The 19,216-nt window shown below is 50.3% G+C and overlaps 2 protein-coding genes across 5 annotated transcripts in view; both read left to right on the top strand.

Moving 5' to 3' along the window:
- Positions 1-204: 204 nt before the first annotated feature.
- On the top strand, positions 205-14,469 carry NIPSNAP1 (nipsnap homolog 1). The gene is made up of 10 exons (XM_054594097.1): positions 205-322; positions 6,045-6,172; positions 6,351-6,396; positions 6,648-6,742; positions 9,758-9,828; positions 9,976-10,116; positions 10,420-10,451; positions 10,802-10,896; positions 11,961-12,044; positions 13,305-14,469. The coding sequence occupies exons 1-10, from the start codon at positions 225-227 to the stop codon at positions 13,367-13,369; spliced, it is 855 nt and encodes a 284-aa protein (XP_054450072.1). The 5' UTR covers positions 205-224; the 3' UTR covers positions 13,370-14,469.
- A 937-nt stretch (positions 14,470-15,406) lies between these two features.
- The window catches only part of THOC5 (THO complex subunit 5), a 28,965-nt gene continuing 25,155 nt past the window's right edge, over positions 15,407-19,216 (top strand). For all 4 annotated transcript variants that reach the window (XM_054593898.1, XM_054593897.1, XM_054593899.1 and 1 more), the window contains exons 1-4: positions 15,407-15,538; positions 16,244-16,360; positions 17,220-17,351; positions 18,732-18,875. In XM_054593898.1, coding sequence (XP_054449873.1) covers positions 17,256-17,351; positions 18,732-18,875 — 240 coding nt within the window. In that variant the 5' untranslated portion in view covers positions 15,407-15,538; positions 16,244-16,360; positions 17,220-17,255. The remainder of the gene's footprint in view (positions 15,539-16,243; positions 16,361-17,219; positions 17,352-18,731; positions 18,876-19,216) is intronic.

Here is a 19,216-nt window from a genome sequence, read left to right as displayed (position 1 = left end):
GCTTTCTCAAGGCCACAGAGCAAGTCAGTCGCAGAGCTGCAGGGCCTCAGAGGACCGGAATCCCGACTCCCTTCCACCCGCGCGTGCGGAATTGGGGGGTTGCTGCTCGCTGGCAACCTGGCCGCGGGCGGAAGGCGGGGGCTTGCCGAGGGGGCGGGGCTTATCCGAGCTCCGCCGCCGCCGGGTTCGGGGGCGGGGCTTCCCCCAACCTGCTCCGCTCCAACATGGCTCCGCGGCTGAGCAGCATCTCTGCAGCGGCGCGGCGGCTGCTGCGGGGCGCCGGACCCCGCAACGCGGATGTGGCGGCTGCATCTGCGGCGCGGTAAGAGCCGGGCCGGGTACGGGTGCCGTGCATGGGGGTACAGGGCAGGTGGCCAGGGTCTGGGCATGGGAGATGCGGAGACTCCGGCTTATAATCTATGGGTTACAGGCGAGGGCAAAATCTAGGCCTGGGGAAGAGCCCTGAGCAAGAAAGCGAGAGATGGTACACGCTGGGTCTTTGTCCTAGTGGCTGCCTGACTCTGGGCAGAGAATGAAAGGTAGAGGTGAAGGAGAGGGGCGGGTCCTGGGCCCTGGAGAGTGGGAGCAGGAGAGGGCAGAAGGAGTGGCCTTTCCCCCAGGCTTTTGCAATGACAGTGAGATAGTACCCATTGGGGGCTTCAAGGAGAAGCAGCTCCCCCTTCTGGAAATTCTAGGGGGAGATAATAGGGAGAGCAATGGAGGATCCCCAAGGGCCACAGCTGCACAAACCCTTTGCTCCCCAACCCTGAGCAGTACGGGTGGGGCAATAGAGGCCTGAGAATGGATGGGAATTGCCCCGTCACTCAATAGCAGCACGGGGTCTGGACCCTGGTCTCCTGACACCCGCTGCTCTTTGCACCACAAGTGGTGGCCTCCTGGGAGAGGGAGGCTGGCTGGGCCATGCCTTCTGTCTGGGCTTTTGTTTGGGCCCTGCTGTGGGCCAAGGCAGGGCCTGGCCTTTCTGATTGGCCCTGGGCGGTCCCTCCCTCCTCCGTCTCCCGCACCCTGTACTTTCCCCATCTCTGCACTTACCACCCTCTACACCCTTGCCTGTCTCCCCTACTAGACCGTCACCTCATTTTTCTGTTTCCCCAACCCCTGGCACAGGGTTCAGGACAGTGTATACTCAGGAACATTTGGTAAGAAGTGAGGACACCTGTCCCCTCACCTGTGGAAAGGAGGCAGGGGTCCCTCCTGGCCAGCTTCACAGGCTTGAAGCTGCAGAGCTACCTTAGAGCTTGCCATGAGATGTTAGAGCAGCATTGTGCAGTGGGGCTCTTGGGCAGCTGGGAAAGAGGAGCCAGCATGTGCCCCCACCCAACTGCCTAATATTTGGGGAGAAAGCTGATATCTTGGAAAGCCTGGAATTTGCCTGGTACTAGCAAATCTAATTCAGCTGTTCTTGGTGGGGTGAATTTGGGCAAGTAATTTGGTCTCTTGAAGTCTCAGATTCCTCATCTATAAAATGGGAGTGATAAAGTAGTACATATCTCAGAGTTGTTGAGGATACAAAAGGCCATAGTGTGAGGCTGCTAGTCCCTGGTGAACAAAAAAACAGATGTTGCCCCTTGCTCAAGCTTGCATCTCAAACAATTTCTGCATGAGCCCCTCATAATATCAGGGCAGAAAGGGCCTTGGGAAGACCACCTTCTATGAGCCCCTTATTTTCCAGATGAAGAGATCAAGACTGGGGAAGGGACCTCACTTTCCCAGGGTTACAGAATCAATTGGTTGTAGAAGCCATTTGTGTGACAAATATCCAGAGGCCACACAGGATCATGGGACATAGAGGCCACCTGCTGATCCTCACTCACTCGATGACCTTGGATGAGGCCCTGAACCTCTGCGAGCCTTGGTTTTCTTCTCTGTGAAGTGGGAATGGTGATCCCTGCTGGTTATGTTTTGCAGGATCGTTGTCAATGCACATGGATGAATACCTATCAAGTCCATCAGTTACTTACTCCCTGGTCTCACCACCCCAGCTTACCCTCACTCAGTCTGCCCCACCTCTCTGGAGTCACTAGAAGGACAGCAGCAGCCCACTTGGCCTCGCCAGTTTGTGGGCTTTGAAATCGGATGGACCCAAATCGGAATCCTCTTGGTCGTGGATTAATGGTGCTTGATTAGGGCATGGGGCATCTCTGAGCCTCATTTTTCTCAAAAACATATTGTGAGGATTAGCTCTTCACACATAGTAAGCACTCAACAAACAGCAGTTATCTGCTGCACTGGTAATCCTGTTGTAAATAGAATTTTAGTTTTTCTACTGTGTCTTCTAAAGACATACCCTGGAACAGTAAGCAGAAATGTGGTCTTTTCTAAAGTCAGCCTACTTGAAACAAGAGTATTTCAGAATGTGCATAGACCCCAGCTTCCCAGCAAATAAATAAAACATTCTGGAGCAGTTGCTTGGGTGGAGGCATCAGACTATTTATTGATCCCTATCAAGAGTGCAAATGTGTCATCTACCGAAAAGTTCTCATCTGGGACAAATATTGAGCAATTCTCATGCCTAAAGCACTGAGCTACAGATCCTGGGGGGCAGAAGGACATTAGATAGTGGCTTCCAGTGTATTTGTGGAGATAACATATAGTCATATAAAAATGAAAGGACTGAGGGGGAAATGTGAGAGGTGTTTTTGGTGGATGGGGCAGAACTGGTCCAGCTGGGGCAGATCCTTCCCAACGATTGGACAAAGCTGTATTGTGTTTTTCTAGGCCTAAGCAGCATTCTTAATAGAATTTAGAGAACAGAATCTTTGGTATTTCTGGGATGGTTTACTGAGATTACATGAAAATAAATAAATTGGGATAGCCCTAGAGCAGCGATCTTAAGCTTGAGCATGCAACAGAATCCTCTGGCGGGCATGGCCACTGGGCCTATTCCCAGAGTTTCTGTGGGGGTGGTCCTGGATGGAGCCGGGGAATCTCTCAGGTGACACTAATACTGTGGGTTTGAGAGCCACTGGGATGGGAAATCCTGGCTCTATGGTTTTTAAATTTAAATGGTAATTGACTCTGGAAAGCTTGGCAAAGTAGATGAGAGCTAGAATCCCAGAGACACCCAGCCTTTGTTTTGTAGGCAGTGGGGAGCCATAGAAGACTTTTGAACAGAGGAATTGTTATTTGTAAAGCATCACAAAAGTGGTGCTTTACAAAGATTAATGGGCAGATTAGGAAAACTGGGGAAAGAGGGGGAGCCCAGAGATCGATCCACTAGGAATTTAGGAAGAGTGATGCTGGCTGCCACTGCCACTTAAAATCCTTTCTCTAAAAGGCCCATTTTCTTGCTTCTATTTTACAAATGAGGAATATGAGGCTCAGAGAGATGAAAATGAGCTGGAGTCAGAACCCAAGTTTGTCTAGAACCTGTGCTCTTAAAGCACTAATTCTGCTTGTGGTGGTGGGGATAGAAAGGGCCCCTGAACCCTGCGTCCATGCTCTCAGCTAAGGTCCACCCCTTCTTTACTTTCTTGCCTTCCACCTTTCACCATTTTCTTGCAGCTCTGCCTGAGCTCCCCGACCAGTCCTTGCATTCCCCACACATGGACTGAGCATGCGCCCTATGCCCAGCACTGTTCCAGGCACTGGGAAGACAGCAGGGCTCCACAGGACAAATAACATCCCTGTCCTTGTGGGGCTGCTTCTAGTGGGGAGACAATAAACAAGGCACATTAAACCAAAAAAAAAAAAAAAAAAAAAAGTATGTGTTAGAAGGAGCTACAGAAAAATAGAGAGCAAGGTGAGAGAGCTCAAGGGGAGTTCAAGGACAAGAGAATGTTGTGATTTCACTGAGAAAATGAAATTGCAAATGTGAGCCTGACAGTGCTGGCTTCCAGTTCAGACCCTGCCATGGGATCTTGGACAGGTCCCTCCTTGGGTTTTACCTTCAGAAAAGGTTTTTAGAAATAGGCTGTCCCACCCTGCTCGTTGGACACAGGGGGAAACTGCAGCCCATGGGCAGGAAAGGTGAGAGAGTGATGGGAAGACATGGGAGCCCATGAGCACCCCTGGATCTCTCTCCCACTTCCTGGAGCTCCAGCCTCCAGACTCTTTCTCCAGGGCTGGCCGCTTGGCTGTTTATCTTGGTCAGTATTGGTGTTAATAAGTTACTTGGAGTCCAGTTCTGGAGCAAAGGTCTTGGTTGACAAATTGGAGGAGCTGATCTTCTCCCTGCCACCACCCCTTCCAGGGGAAGCATCCACTCCACATTCAAATCAAAGGTCAGGTCCCTCTGCCAGTGGTTTTGTTGAAATTCGCCTGGTTCTTCACAACATCTGCCTCGGTCTCCCCAGGTCAGTGCCTGGCCCAAGGTGGGGACTGGCTTTAGAGGAAAGAACTCTAGGTTGGTCCTTGTCCGAATTCTGCCCCTGACTTGCTTTGTGACTTTGGGCAAGTTCCTTGAACTCCCTGACCTTCTATTTTCTGATCTCGAAAATGAGGACACTAAACATCATCACACAGATTCAATGGGATCATGCTACTGAAAAGCTGACCACAGATCCCTGGTACAGTGAATGTCCTCAGCAAATGCTATCTATAGAGCGAGACCTGCTTATTCCAGTCCAAAATTTTCATAGGCCACACCACCCATCTGATAATTGTCTTTTTGGTATTTGTTAATGAAGCAAATGTATGCACAGTGACAGAAGGACTATGAATTCAGAAACACTTAAAACAATATATTTTAGCTTTATGAATTACAATGAATAAAGAAAAATTTAACCATCTCCCTCACCCCTCTCCCAGGTAAGCAATATTAACAGCTGGGGACAAATCCTTACTCACCTTTCTTTATGCTCATAGAAATGTGAGTACCATTTTAAGATGTTTTAAAATTTCATCTGTCCCAGTGGCTGTGCCATGTTTTGGGGTGGGGGGGAATGTAATACTTTGAATTTATAAGACATTTATTCTAGCCACAGAAAAGGCTTGGAAAAGGGGAGGACTTCTCATGGCCCTCACTGTCAGAAATCATCCCACAGGAAACTTGCTTTTCAGGCCTGGCTAGAAGCTGCTGGGACCTTGTGTAGGAAAAGCAGTTACATCTCTCAGGACCTGGTAACAGGTTCTTCTGTTCTGAACAAGGCACAGCATGCATGCATTCACTCATTCATTCATTCCTTCATTCATTCTTACAGCACCCTAGTGAAATGCACAAGGCAGATTTCTGTCAACTAAGTGTTGGCTTGTTGAATGAATGAATCCTGCCTTGCAATGTCTTTTGCCCCCTCAATCGGCGAAATCAGCCCCAAAGATCTGGAGACTGATCAGACCACCTCCTCTGGAGAGCCTGCCCCAGTTGCCCGAGGCTAAGTTCAGGCTCACTTTGCTGCGCTCTCCCAGAGTTCCGTGTTCCAAGGCTTTTTCTTCCAGTGACTGTGGCCTCCTCAGGCACAAAATTTGTCGTTGGCTCTCTATCCATTTCTGGGGACTGGGAAGGAGCACAGGCCAAGTGTAGTGTGAGCACTAGGAAGGACAGTGCTCGTCAGTGGGGACAGAACTTGCAAGGAAAGCAGAGTAAAAGAGCCTGCTGTGTTCAGGGAGGAGCATACCTAGAGAGCGAGGTACACGCTTGGTGGGGGAGGACACAGAAGGGGAGGCTGACACTATATGTTGGGCTGTCAAGGACTTTGGATATCCAGCAAGGTGGGTTTGGGTTTGGTTTGCCTCCTGCCAGGGGGCTGCAGTTGTGTGACCCAAGTGGGGAACCCCTTGGAAGGGGGCAAAGTGCAGGCCAGGAGGCTGAAGAGAGACATGGGAGTTGAGGCTGCCTCTCCCAGCCTCCTGAGGCTCTTCGAAGATTCGCGAAGCAAACTGGGGAGCCATGATCTCTGTTGAAGGGAGTAGGTCTGCTCAGCTGGCTCCAAAGACATGTTACATTCTGGAGCTGCCATGGGATTCCGTGGCCCTGTTCCCAGAAATGTGGGTCACCAGCCTAGGGGAGCAGGGCACCTGAGCAGATGGAGGGGCTGAGGTTCCCCATATCCCTGCATGCCCTTCTGAATTCCTTTGTCTCGCAGCTTCTATTCCAAGGACAATGAAGGCAGCTGGTTCCGCTCTCTCTTTGTGCACAAGGTGGATCCCCGGAAGGACGCCCACTCCACCTTGCTCTCCAAGAAGGAGACCAGCAACCTCTACAAAATCCAGTGTGAGTGGCTGCTGCTGGGCCCCCCAGGCGCCTGCAAGGCTTCAGCTGGCAGATGAGAGGGGTTGGGGTATCCTGCGCTGTCCTGGGAGCCCTGGCCCTGTTGGGCTCCCCCGACCCCAGCTCCCCACTTCCACACACACCCTCTGCTTCACCTCCCACTCTCTGTCCTCTGTTGCAGTTCACAACGTGAAGCCTGAATGTCTGGATGCCTACAACAGCCTGACGTGAGCATCTTCTTCCATCCACCTGTTCCAGTGCCTATTTGGGTGGGGACTATACCCCAGCCCCATTCTCCTTACAGAAATCCAGGGATGTACATTTCAGAGTCAGAAGCCCTAAGGATGTCTTGTTCAGCATCTGCATCTTAGAGATGGGGGGACTGACACCCAACCCAGAGGCCCTGAGTGAGAGCCCCTATCTCCGGGGCCCTGGTGGCTGGTGTGAGCCCTCCCCGATCTCTGTACCCCTCCCACAGGGAGGCTGTGCTGCCCAAGCTACACCTGGATGAGGACTACCCCTGCTCGCTCGTGGGCAACTGGAACACGTGGTATGGGGAGCAGGACCAGGCAGGTGAGGAGCCCCCTCCCACCTCTCCAGCGCCACTGCTGCCTACCCCAGGCCCCCGACACCTCTGACACCTGGCTGCCCTCTACTCCCCCTCCACAACAACGCCCAGAGGGCGTTGTAAATGCAGTCCTCATCAGCTCGCTCCCCTGCACAGACACCTGTGTTGGCTCCCCTCTGCCCTTGGGGTGGCCCGTGAGACTCTGCGTGTCCTTTTCTGCCCAGCCTCTGGCCTTACCTGTCCACATCCTCATTGCTTACTGTGCTGTCTCACCCACCGCAGTTTTACCTTCTAGTTCCATACTGTTCTTGCTGTTTCCTTTGCCTGAAGCAGTCTTTCTCCCTTGCCCACTTTCCCTGGCTCACTCCTCTACTCATCTTTTATTTTGGCATAGACATGACCTCCTCCTGGAGGCCTCCCTGATTTCCTCCACCTAAGCTGGGTCGAGGATCTCCCTGGGTGCACCCCCTGCCCCCGCCTCCAGGACTTGCCTCTTCACAGCCCTGATCATACACCCTGTGGCGTATTTGTCTGTCTTCCCATGTAGGTGGTAAGTTCAGGGAGGGCAGGGCTCCTGCCTGTCTTTCTTCACCATGAATGAATCCCCAGTATTCAGCATACATTTGTGGAATAAACAGGAGCTCTTGTCTGAGCTGGTTCCGTATCCCCAGCCTGCTCCATCCTACCCCAACTTGCCTACCTCAGTTGGCAGCAGCTACTAAGAGCCACACTTGGGTTTGGTTGACCCACAGCATCTCAGCCACTCAAAAGGGCCTTGGCATTTAGATTGGTGCTGTCCAGGAGGTAGCCACTAACCACAGGTAGCTATTTACGTTTAAATTAGGTAAAATTAAATGAAATGAAAAATTCAGTTTCTCAGTCACACCAGCTCCATTTCAAGTGTCCATTGATAGACACATGTGACTTCTGGCTACTGTGTCGGACAGTACAGCTGTAGAACGTTTGCACCATAGTACAAAGTCCTTTTGTACAGCACTGATTTAGACTCTGCACAGCCAGGGATCTCCTCTGGAGCTGCCTTGATAAAAGGTTCTCTAAGCTTGCCTTGAACCTCCCAGCAATGGGGAGCTCACTACCTCGTAAGCCAGCCTATGAGCCTCTGTGATAGGCAGATAGGTTTTCTTAATCACGTATTCTGTTTCAGTAGCAGTCATCTATACATTGAAAGGTGGATAAGAGAGAAGCAAACTGTCTTCAGTTCCAGCCCTACAGTTTTCCCATTTTAGGTATAACTTAATCAGCTCCAGCAGCACCCCTTGGATTCTCCTATGTGTTTGCTAATTCAGAAATGAACTTTAAGGAATGGGATCCTGAATTTTTAAGTATGTTCTATGTTTTGTGTATCTTGAAGTGTTGTCCCTCACACAGAATCAGCTGGGGAGCAAACCCTCTGAGCCATCCCTGGGAGTAGGGCTCAGGAACCTATGTTTTAATGAATTTGTAAGAACCACTGATTCATCTTCTAGAGGAATCACTTTCATTGTTAGAAAATGCTTTCTTCTCTTGGGCTTAGAATGCCCTGCCTGTGACCTTTTCCTGTTGGTCTTTCCAATATTAAGTTAATTTCTCTTCCACAGGTCAGCATTCCTGGCCTTGGTAGGCTTTCATTCATATAGTACTTTTGCTGTTTCCCCTTGGGAAGGGCCTTTTAAACCAGAGGTTCAGACCATTTGCAGATGGGAAAAATCAAGGCACAGATGGAGTCAAAAGGCAAGTGAGGGACAGGCTGGGGATGAGAAGTTCAAGAGTCTCAGCTTCCAAAATGCTGGTTAGCCAACAGCCCTCAGCTCTTGCCTGCCCAAGACCCTTTCCTCCCTTGTCCCAGCCATTCTCTGAAGGACGGCAAGTCTGTTGCTTTCTTCTCTTTCATAGTAACTATGTTTCTTTATAGTTGCAAGGTGTAGTTTCCTAGGGCTGTCATAACAGAGTATCAACTAGTGAGTGGTTTAAAACAACCAAAATTTATTCTCCCAAATTCTGGATCCCAGAAGTCTGAAATCAAGGTGTGGGCAGGGCCATCTCCTTACAAAGCCTCTAGGGCAAGCATCTAGGTGGTTGCTGGAAATTCTTGGCATTCCTTAGCTTGTAGATGCATTGCTTCGATCTCTGCCTCCTTAGGCACATAGTGTTCTCCCTGTGTCTTTCTCTTTGTGTCCAAATCTCTGTCTCAAAAGGACACTAGTCATTGAACTTAAGGCCAACCCAGTATAACCTAATATTAGTTTAATTACACCTACAAAGGCCCTATATTTACAAATAAAGTCACATTCTGAGGTTCTGGGCAGGCATGAACTTGGGGGTAGGGGAACTATTTAACCCAGTACAGAGGCTATGATAAAAAATTGAAATAGGACAAGAGCTTTCAGTGAATGCAAAAGTAAGGCTCCTTCCTGCCTGCGATCCCCATGCCTCCGTTCTCTGCCCTGGGGACGCCTCCTGTCACTATCTCTTGGGCCTCCATCAAGAGACGGTGCATAAGACAGCATCTCTGGAGATGTCCCTCCACCCCTAAACACGTGTGGCAGCACACCGTCCATGCTGCTCTGTTCCTTGTTTTCTTTTTTAAATTCACTGCTTTGGAAGGTTCCATCTCAGCCCATCAGACCTATGCCCTCCTTTTGTCCAGCCTGTCCCCCTCAGGCCTGGCTGTAAGTGTGCCACTGCTCCTTGGGTGACAATTCACATCAGATTCTCCTGTTGCTGTTGAAGGAAGTTTGGGTGGGAGCATTATTCTCATTTTCAGGATGAGAACATCATAGCCTCGAGGGGTCAAAGGCCAACTGGCAGAGCTAGAACTCAAACTGAAGTCTTACGGGCTTGTGTCTGGGGTCACCCCATGCCCAGCACTGCCCCCACCAAGTCAAAGGAAACTCAGAGAGCCCTGGTGCTCCAGAGAACGAGGCCGGAGACCACCCCCTACATATATGCTTAGCCAGTCTTGGGGAAAGCAGGGCACCGTCCCAGGGGCCCCCTGACCTGAGCCTCTCACCCCACAACAGTGCACCTGTGGCGATTCTCAGGTGGCTACCCAGCCCTCATGGACTGCATGAACAAGCTCAAAAACAACAAGGTATGTGGGTGTCCACTTGGCAGACCTTTCTGCTTATTGGTCCTAGTCCAGCTCTGCTGGGGGCTGCCTCCGCCACCCCGTGGGACACACCCGGGGAGGTCGGGGGAGTGCTTCCTGGATGTCATGCCCAGACTACCATGCCCACAGGAGTATCTAGAGTTCCGAAAGGAGCGGAGCCAGATGCTGCTGTCCAGGAGAAACCAGATGCTCCTCGAGTTCAGCTTCTGGAATGAACCACAGCCCAGAACAGGTCCCAACATCTATGAGCTGAGGACATACAAGCTGAAGGTAACTTCCTCACACCACATCCCCACCTGGTCCCACTTTCCCTGCTGTATAGGTGCTCCAAGGTGGGTGGGCCCTGTGCCCCAGCACCTAGACTGCAGCTTCTGGCCTCCTCCCTTCTGGGCTCAGAACAGGGGTGTGCGTGCGCCTGCGCACACATGCACAACAAGGTGCGAGTCAGGGCCCCTAAATGAGGCCGATGACCCCCAGAGCTGGGGAGTCTTGACAGTTTCCTATCTTCACCCAGCTAGGATGCTGGGAATCTCAAGTGAGAGCTCATTCCGGACTCTTCTGGTTCTCTTTCAGCCAGGAACCATGATCGAGTGGGGGAACAACTGGTGAGTGGCCGTGCCAGGGGCTGGATGGGGAGACCCTGCCCGTGTGCCCTGCCAAGTCCCTTGGGGGACCGCCTTCCCAGGGCCATATGGCAGGGAACCCTGCAACCTCCGCCCCTCATGGAGCCAGGAGAAGGGTCCAGCCAGGAGGTGAGGATCTTCCAGGGGATCCCCTGGAGGAACACCCAGCCGGCAGCTGTTCTCTGTCACCCCATTCCCCAGCCATGTCTGAGAGCTGGGGGCCCACCTCAGACCTCTCCCTTGAGGTGTGGTGGAGAAGTCAGCCTGGGGGCACCGCAGGGGGCCCTTCGTATTGGCCCTGGCCTCTTCCCCACGCTCTTCTGCCTTCCCAGGGCTCGGGCCATCAAGTACCGGCAGGAGAATCAGGAGGCGGTGGGCGGCTTCTTCTCGCAGATAGGAGAGCTCTACGTCGTGCACCATCTCTGGGGTAGGCTGGGGTCCCTCCAGGAGCCTCCTGCCAGTCCCCTTTCTCCATTCTTACTCCACTGTCGTTTGTGCAGACAGTGCCAACGCATTAGTACCCTGTGGAAACTACTAGCAGAGGGAGACAACACCTCAGATATAAACTAACACAGATGATTTCAGATTATTACAAATTAAACAGAGATAGGGAGAAATGATGGAGAAAAGCATGGGAACCTGCATTGGCTAGAATAGACAAAGAAGGCTTCTCTAAGGCGGTAACAGTGTAAGCCCAGCTAAAGGATGAAAAGGAGCCAGCTGTGAATTGCTAGGGAAGGGCATTCCAAGTAGAGGGAGTAACACATGCAAAGGCCCTGTGCTGCGGAAGGGCCTTCAGGATTTTGAGGATCGCAAAGGAGGCTGGTGTGGAGAGAGTGGGAAAGAGTGTGGGGAGATGAGGCTGGGCCTTGTAGGCCATGGGGGTGAGTTGAGATTTATTCTAAATGCAACAGAAGGCTACTGCACCATTGTGAGCAGCATGATATGGCCTGATGTGTTCTAATACGATCCCTTTGGCTGCCATGTGCTGCGCTGATAGCACTTTGTAGGGGAGCAAGAGAGGACGTGAGGCCACAGGAGACGTTACCGTAGCTCAGGCAGGAGAGGTGATAGCCTGGCCAAAGTGGTGGCAGTGAGGATGCTGAAAAGTCCAGACTGATTAGCCTGGAGGTGGATCCAGTGTGTCACTGAGACCCCAGGAGTAGGAGGTTGGAGAGTTCAGGAGTCTGAATTTGGCCCGCAGAAGTGCTGCACTTGAGATGCTGACACGTCCAAGTGGAGATATTAAGTGGGCACTGGGTAGATGAGTCTGGAGGCTGAGGGAAAGTTTGGGGCTGGATATATAAATTTGAGCGCTCTCAACAAATGTGCTTATCGTATGAGACCGTCAAAGCAGACAGTGTTTACTAACAGTCCGAGGCATCGGGGAGGAAGACAGCAGGGCAGGGTTCGGAGCAGTGGGAAGGGGGCCTCTGCTGGGCACGGGGTCAGACCCTCTGCCCAAAGACTGAGGCAGTGCCTTCCCCACAGCCTATAAAGACCTGCAGTCTCGGGAAGAGACTAGAAATGCTGCTTGGAGGAAGAGGGGTTGGGACCAAAATGTCTACTACACAGGTAAGTGCCACCTCCTCTGGGGCGTTGCTCAGAGGACCTTGGAGGTCATCTGCTAGGAGCCTCACTTGATTCCCTCCAGTGACAGGGAACTTGCTTTTAAGGCAATGAGTTATTGGGTTTCTGTCCTGGTGGCACACACTACATGACCCAGGCAGTCCTGAGTGCTCTAGAGGTGATATGACAACCAAGAGGTCCCTGCCTCAGATAAGTGCAGTCGTTCAGTGTGCCCTGCGACCTCGGGCATGGCCATCCACCTCACTGAGGCCGATTGCTCATCTGTAAGATGGCGGTGGTGGCAGTGGCTGCCTCGGAGGGCTGGAGGGAGGGTTCCCAGAGCTGATTTATGAGGAGTGCTTCACCCGGATTCTGGCCCAGAGGAATCGTGCAGCAAATATTTTCCAGCAAGTTGTTTGTCACTTTGCTGGGCCCCCTAGAACTTCCTGGAGTCAGTAGGTGTTGATTGAGCCCTGGATGTGTGCCAGGGACTGTGGTGGGCATTGGCTGGGGGGTCCCAGAATGAACAGGAGCCTGTCCCTGCCCTTGAGGCTTTCACACTTAACCAGCTGGTATAGGAGAGAAAGCATCCCCTGAAAGCGTTAAAAGGAGTGTGGTCCCAAATGACAGTAGTATCAGCATCCCCTGGAATCTTTAGAAATGCTGAATCTTACCCTTCCCCGCCACCCACTGAGTCAGAATTTGTGCTTTAACAAGTACTATAGGTAATTTGTATGCACAGCAAAGTGTGAATAACTCTGAGCAGGAGGAAGGAGACTGACCTCCAGGGCTACTTTGGGTTGACTCATTCCAGGCTGCAACCTCTCCATCTGTAAAATGAGGCAATTGAGCTAAATCTATTTTTCAAACCTCAGCCACTTGAGGACCCCCTCACAGCTTTTGTCCTATCAGTATTCTATTGCTACAATTATTTTCTTGGTATTTTTCTTTAAATCCCCCTAACTTTGTTCTTTACCTAGCATTGTCCTAAGCAATAGGATCTGTGAAGTCACTTTTTACTATGCTATTTTTTTTTCACAAACTCAGAGAAATAAATACATAATTATGAAAAATTTTTAAATGTTGCATTTCATACCACCTAAGTCCCCTCTTCCATAATTTGGAAGATCTGGTGCTCTCCATGGGTCATTCCAGGACAGTGGAGGCATTTCCTGTCTAAGCATCCCAGCCATTCTACCCCTTCAAAAGCCAGTTGCCTGTGTTAGCCTCTTCCTTCACCTCTGTGACCTCTGCCTCTCTCCGCAGTCCCCCTGGTGCGACACATGGAATCTCGGATCATGATCCCTTTGAAGATCTCACCTCTTCAGTGAAGTTGCTGCTGCCTCCTCCTCATTCCCCTTCTCCCTCAGGGCAGCCATGGACAGAGGAGCTCCCAGTTCTGCTGTCTTGGTTCTCTCTCAGACCTGGGAGGACTGGGGCTAGTGCTCAGCTCAGACAGTGGGAAGCTGAAGGTTGACAGGGTTCTGAGGACTTGGAGCTCTGCCTGGAGACTTCCCACCATCCCTGCCCACTCCTTCCCCTGTGCTGGAAGCAGTCCTTAATTTCTCTGAATGAGAACAGCAACCTTTTATGTCTTCCCCCTAAGATTCCTCATCTCAAGGCCACCAGTCCCCAACGATCACCATGGAAAACCTCAGTTTAGCTTTAGTTGCTCAAAAGGTAGTGTATCCTTTTAGGTGGGTTAAAGGTGGGGTGGGAAGGGAAGAGGTGAAACCAGACCAGGCTCTCAGGAATTTCCTGGTCTCCGGGGGGCCACCCACTCGCTGAACAGTCTGAGCCAAGTCCCTGTGGCTGGGAAAAAGCCTACAATTGCCACAAGAAGTAAAGGAAAACCCTCAATTAGCAAAGTCAGCAGTAGGTCCGCCTGATTCACCTAGAAAGGCTGGGAAAAGGGAGCTGGAAAGGTTCTGGGGGTCAGGAAACAGAATGGAACAGGAACAAGGACCCAGAATCAGGAATCCTGAAGGTAGAACTTAGAATTCAGAACTTGGGTTTGAACTGCAGAACTTGGAATAAAGAACGGAAGATAGAACGGATGTGACATTAGACCACTTGGGAGGGGTTCCTAATACAAGACACTTGGAAAGAGGCTCATCTGATTCCCTCTGCATAATGAGATTGAAAACTTGAGTAGATAGTTCCGGCCCTTCTGTGCAGGGAGAGTCTCCTGCCCTCCCATTTCCTTTCCATAGGCAAAGATATGGGCCTGGGCCTGTATTTCCCTCACCCTGCATCCCTTTTCTCCCTCTTCACATTCGATCAGCCCAACCCTCATTCTGTGGGGCCGCTGGATATGTGGAGTGGGGTCAGTGATTTTGAGGGCCTCCTCAGTGACCCCCACACCTCATGAACCTCTGGGTGGATTTATTCTGCCTCCCTTTCAAGAAAACTTGTGCTGGACTTGCTGATGGAACCAATTAAATGTTTACTATAAACCACTGTGTCTTCTCTTCTGCAAGGAACTAGGGCCAGGCCAGCTTCCCAGTTCCAGCTGCTGACTTACCCCTTGGAGGGCATTGCGCTCCCAGAGCTACCCTCAGGGATGGCCTCCCTCCCCCCATGGCAGAAGGAACTTTCCTATATAACCAGGGATTCAAGATAGCAGGGTCTCTACCTCCAGATAAGTAGGATTTACCAAAATCCTACTTTTTACCCAAAGTCCCAAACCGTGCCTGTACAGTTCCTACCAGGGATAGAAAATACTTGAAGCTGCCAAATGCTGCTTTAGAATTGTGACTGCCCTGGGCAAATCAGGTCGAAAGTGGGAAACTACTGATGCACCTGTGGTAAAAATTAGTGTAAGATGGGGTTAATGCCCTTCCTAACTTGCTGTCCTCACTAGTGTGGGGATATTTGCTAAGAACCTAGGTTATGAAGGCAAATCCACAGGGGTCCAAATCTTGACACCACCACATTCTTGTGTTGTCTTGGGCGTACCACTAACTCATTCAACAAATGCTTGGTAGGCAACCTGTTCTTTGCTGGGCTTCGGGCGCTGGGGAAAGCGTGAAGGAAACTCATTTAGGGTGTTTGCCCTTGCCTGGTGCTCACAGCGTGGATACACCGAGAATGAGGGTTCCATCCTGTTCCGGGCACGAATGTGAAGCAACCAATGAATGCACAAAATAAGTGGAAGAACAAATGGACGTTTCCCTCTCTAAAATCAATTAAAAGAAAAGATTGTTTGCCCTTGCAGCTTCGGCTTCCTGGTTTTAGAGGGCAGCGTGAGGATGCTGGCGATTCGGCACCCCCCGAAACCCAGCAAGCCAGCTGCCCCGGCTTCCTGGCCCCACGTCATCCAGCCGCTGCCTTGCACTGCGGGCCGGTGCCTTCCCCGGCCTCCGCACTTCGCTTCCGGCCTCCGCTCCTCGCTTCCGGCCACTCGCTCCTTTTTTTCCGCTTCTCTATGGTGCGCGGGCTGCTGTCTCGCCGCCGCGTGAAGTGGGTCGCTCGCTGGGACAGGTCCGGGGCGCAGTTCGGTGAGGAGGGGATCGGGGCCGTGGGAGGGCGGCAGCGTGAGGCCGGATGCTCTGCGGCGGAGGTGCGGATCACCCGGAGGGCGTCCTCGGGCTGGAGTCCGGCCCGGGTTCTCCGTCCTCACGCCCCGGTTCCCCGCCGCTGGGCGCCGCGCGCGCAGCTTCCTCAGGTGGAAAAGGTTGGCTGCAGCATCGCAGGCCCCAGTTGTAGCCGCTGGGGGACGACGATGGGGGTGGTGATAACGGCTCCCGTCGTGCGCTTCTGTGGGCCAGGCATTCATTACTGTGCGGACAAAATCGGGGTTTCCCACATTGAAACCTTTCAGGCCTTACCTTTGTGGGTCTCACCTTTGTGAGTTTGGCCCAACCAACTTAGCTGTGGGACTGCTTACCAAAGGCTTTTAACGGACTCACTTCTAAAATTTAAATTCACTTTAAAAGAAAAATGTAAGTATCATACATATAAAACCTCTTTCACCTGTCCCATGCAGAAGGTAATGGTAAAAATTAAAATATTTAAAATGAAAACAGATCCTCATATAATTCTGACTAGACTTCATTGTCTACGGCTCTGAGATAGGTCCTTTGGTTACCAAAGGAAGAGGGGTGTTCACAGGCATTAAAGACGAACTAGGGAGATGCGACGCGTCCTTTGAAGCGATGAGAAGGTCCTAAAGCAACTTGAAAAGAGAGTCACTTTCTCCTCAGGTGTTCGCCATCGTTGAAGATCACGCATGTACCATCTACAGCCCCACTCCCAGATCATCTGCGTCACCTTCCCCAGTGGAGGACACTCCTGCGTTAATGTCCACAGCACACCCTGAGGTAGGGACTTCCCATGGGACCTGTGAGGAAACAGGCCCAGGGAACAGCGAAGCGTCTTGTCCCAGGGCTCGTAGCCGTAAAATAGTAGAGAGGAGACTCCTTCTTAGGGCTCCTCCGACGCGGCTACTCTGAGCTACTGGCTCCCTCAATCGCTGTCGCTGACAGATTTGTTGGGGGCGAGAGTGCTGCCCGGCTGGGGGCTGTGGTGGCGATCAGGAGAGGGAGCCGAGGGAGGATGCGCTGTGACCCTAGAGCTCCATGCAATTCAGACTCTGGGTTTTTAAGTTGTAGGGTTAACCAGGGAGCTGACAACATCCCCAGGTGAGGTGGCGGGAAGACGAGGACGCATGTAATGTCGTTGTTAAGAGCGCTGCTGTGGCATCAGAGGGATCCATGCTTCAGCGCAATAGCTGTGTGACCTTGGGCGAGTCATTCACCTTTCTGACCCTCAGTGTTCTCATCCATAAAATGGTACTTGTTCTTACCGAAAGGTTTGTATACAGATCAAATGAGAACGTAGCCGTAAAGTGCTTCGATCAAGGTCTAGCACACAGTGATCAGTCAATAATAGTATTGGGAATGTGCATATATGCCAGGCAGAGGAGTTTGGTCAGTGGTGCGGTGGTGGTGCCTGTAAAAGGAGGTGGAGGTGAAGAAGATGAGTTCATTTTGGACAGGCTGACGGATGACCCTTTCCCCTTTTTACAGAGGACTTAACTGAGGCTTAGGGTTGAGTGTTTTCTTGAGTTACCAAGGGTGTAAATGACCAGACCTGCTAATTAAACTTCAGTATCATGACCCCAGGAAAATCTCCAGTTCCAACTCTGGAAAAATCTGAAAAGCTTTCTTCTCTTAACAGGTCTCTGCTGTTTCTTCCTGACCTCCCCACACCACCATGTCATCAGAATCAAGCAAAAAACGGAAGCCCAAAGTGATCCGAAGTGATGGAGCTCCAACCGAAGGGAAGCGTAATCGTTCTGACACTGAGCAGGTGAGATTAGCCAGGGCTGCCATGCTGCTGAGAAATTGCAGCTTGTGGCCAGGCACCTGGATGTGGGTTTGTAGCACCTAAGGGTCACAGGGATACTCTCCCAGGTGGCCTCTGTTCAGCAAGGTGCCTAGAATTCACTTAGCTCTACAAAGTCTGAGTATCCACATCAGGTATAGATGCAGCATCTCAAAAAGCCTGGATTAGACACGATTAGTGCCTGAACAGAGAGTGCATTCTGGTACGGTGTGTGCTTCCAGTTTTCCTGGTGATCAGAAGAAGGCTCCATCTGCAGCATGCCACTCGAGCTTTGCAGATGTGGCGCCCCTGGTCTGCTCCTGAGGCAGTACCGGCACCACGTGGCCACAGAACCTCTTCTGTGATCTGATTGCTCGTGTGGTCAGCAGGCTCTCCTTTTGCTCTTTCTCTGTGCTTGAATCTGTCAAGCTAATTTATTACTTAACTGTTTTGATAGTTTGGTTGGTTATGCTTTTTGTTTGTTTTTAAAACTAGGATAGAAAAACATACCAGCTTACATTTAAATGAAAAATATCTTCCTCAGATTTAAGAAATCAAGACTAATGAAGAGTTTTATTCTGTTGGGGGCATTGATTCTGTCTTTCTTAATGGAAGTATAACTGTAATGTTGCATATTAGTTTCAGGTATGCAACAAAGTGATTCGATATTTGATTTATTGAGAAATGGTCCTAGCAGTAAGTCTGGTTAACTTTTGTTGCCATACATAGTTACAAAATTTTTTTTCTTGTAATGAGAACTTTTAAGATCTAATCTCTTAGTATCTTACAAATGTGCAATACAGTATTATTAACTATTGACTGTCCATAAAAAGATGTGTTCTGTTTACTCCAAAGGCTAGGAGACCAATTTTGATATTTTAGTCTCTGCTAAAGCTTAATTTGACCATCTGAACACTCATCTATAGGAATTTGTTTAAATTAATTCTGGTTTATCTATTTAGCGAACTGTTTATCAGGCAACCATTTTCATGGAGATCTATATTGGGATAGAAAATTGCACTAAACAGCATGGACAATATGATCTCATTTTGTATTTATCCACAGTATTAACAGTGGAGTTATTTCAGACTGGGAGGTGAAATTACAGGCAATTTTTCATTTTGTTTTTGTTGCTCCTTACTATGTTCTGAATCTCTGACACTAAGCATGCATTACTATATAATCAGAAGAGGAATTGTTTTCCATTTTGAAAAAAAGAAAAACATTTGATTGGAGGAACAGATCCTTTAGAGACCTGATTTGGGACTTCATTATTACTGATCTCAGCCCATATCCCTCCATATCCCTGGTCCTAACAGGGAGACTTTTACTTCCTACCCAAGGCCTGTATTCTTGCCTCCGCAGGAAGGGAAATACTACAGCGAGGAGGCCGAGGTGGACCTACGGGACCCTGGAAGAGACTATGAGCTGTACAAGTACACGTGCCAGGAGCTGCAGAGACTCATGGCCGAGATCCAGGACCTGAAGAGCAGGGGAGGCAAGGATGTGGTAAGGAATGGACTGGACAAACATGAACCTGTGGGTCTGCACGGACGGACCTGTTTTGCACTTACCAGAGCCGTCCCTGATCTTGGACCTATAGGTAGTTGGAGCCTGGGGGCTCTAGAGATGTGCCTATTTATTTATTGGATCTTCTCATCACCACCTACTCACCAATTATAGAAATGAAAGTACAGGATAATTATTTCTTTGCATAACTATAATTTGATAATTCATGTAACTATTATATTTATTAAGTGCTAAACATTTTGCTAGGTATTGAAAAATGATAGTACATGTAAATTTCCTTGCTATTATAAGGCTAGATATATACAAGTAAATCACAGAGA

This window comes from Pteronotus mesoamericanus, unplaced genomic scaffold, assembly GCF_021234165.1.
Source record: "Pteronotus mesoamericanus isolate MK-2021 breed Mesoamerican mustached bat unplaced genomic scaffold, CSHL_Meso_final scaffold_507, whole genome shotgun sequence".
NCBI lineage: Eukaryota > Metazoa > Chordata > Mammalia > Chiroptera > Mormoopidae > Pteronotus > Pteronotus mesoamericanus.
This window is presented reverse-complemented; position numbering and strand designations above follow the sequence as displayed.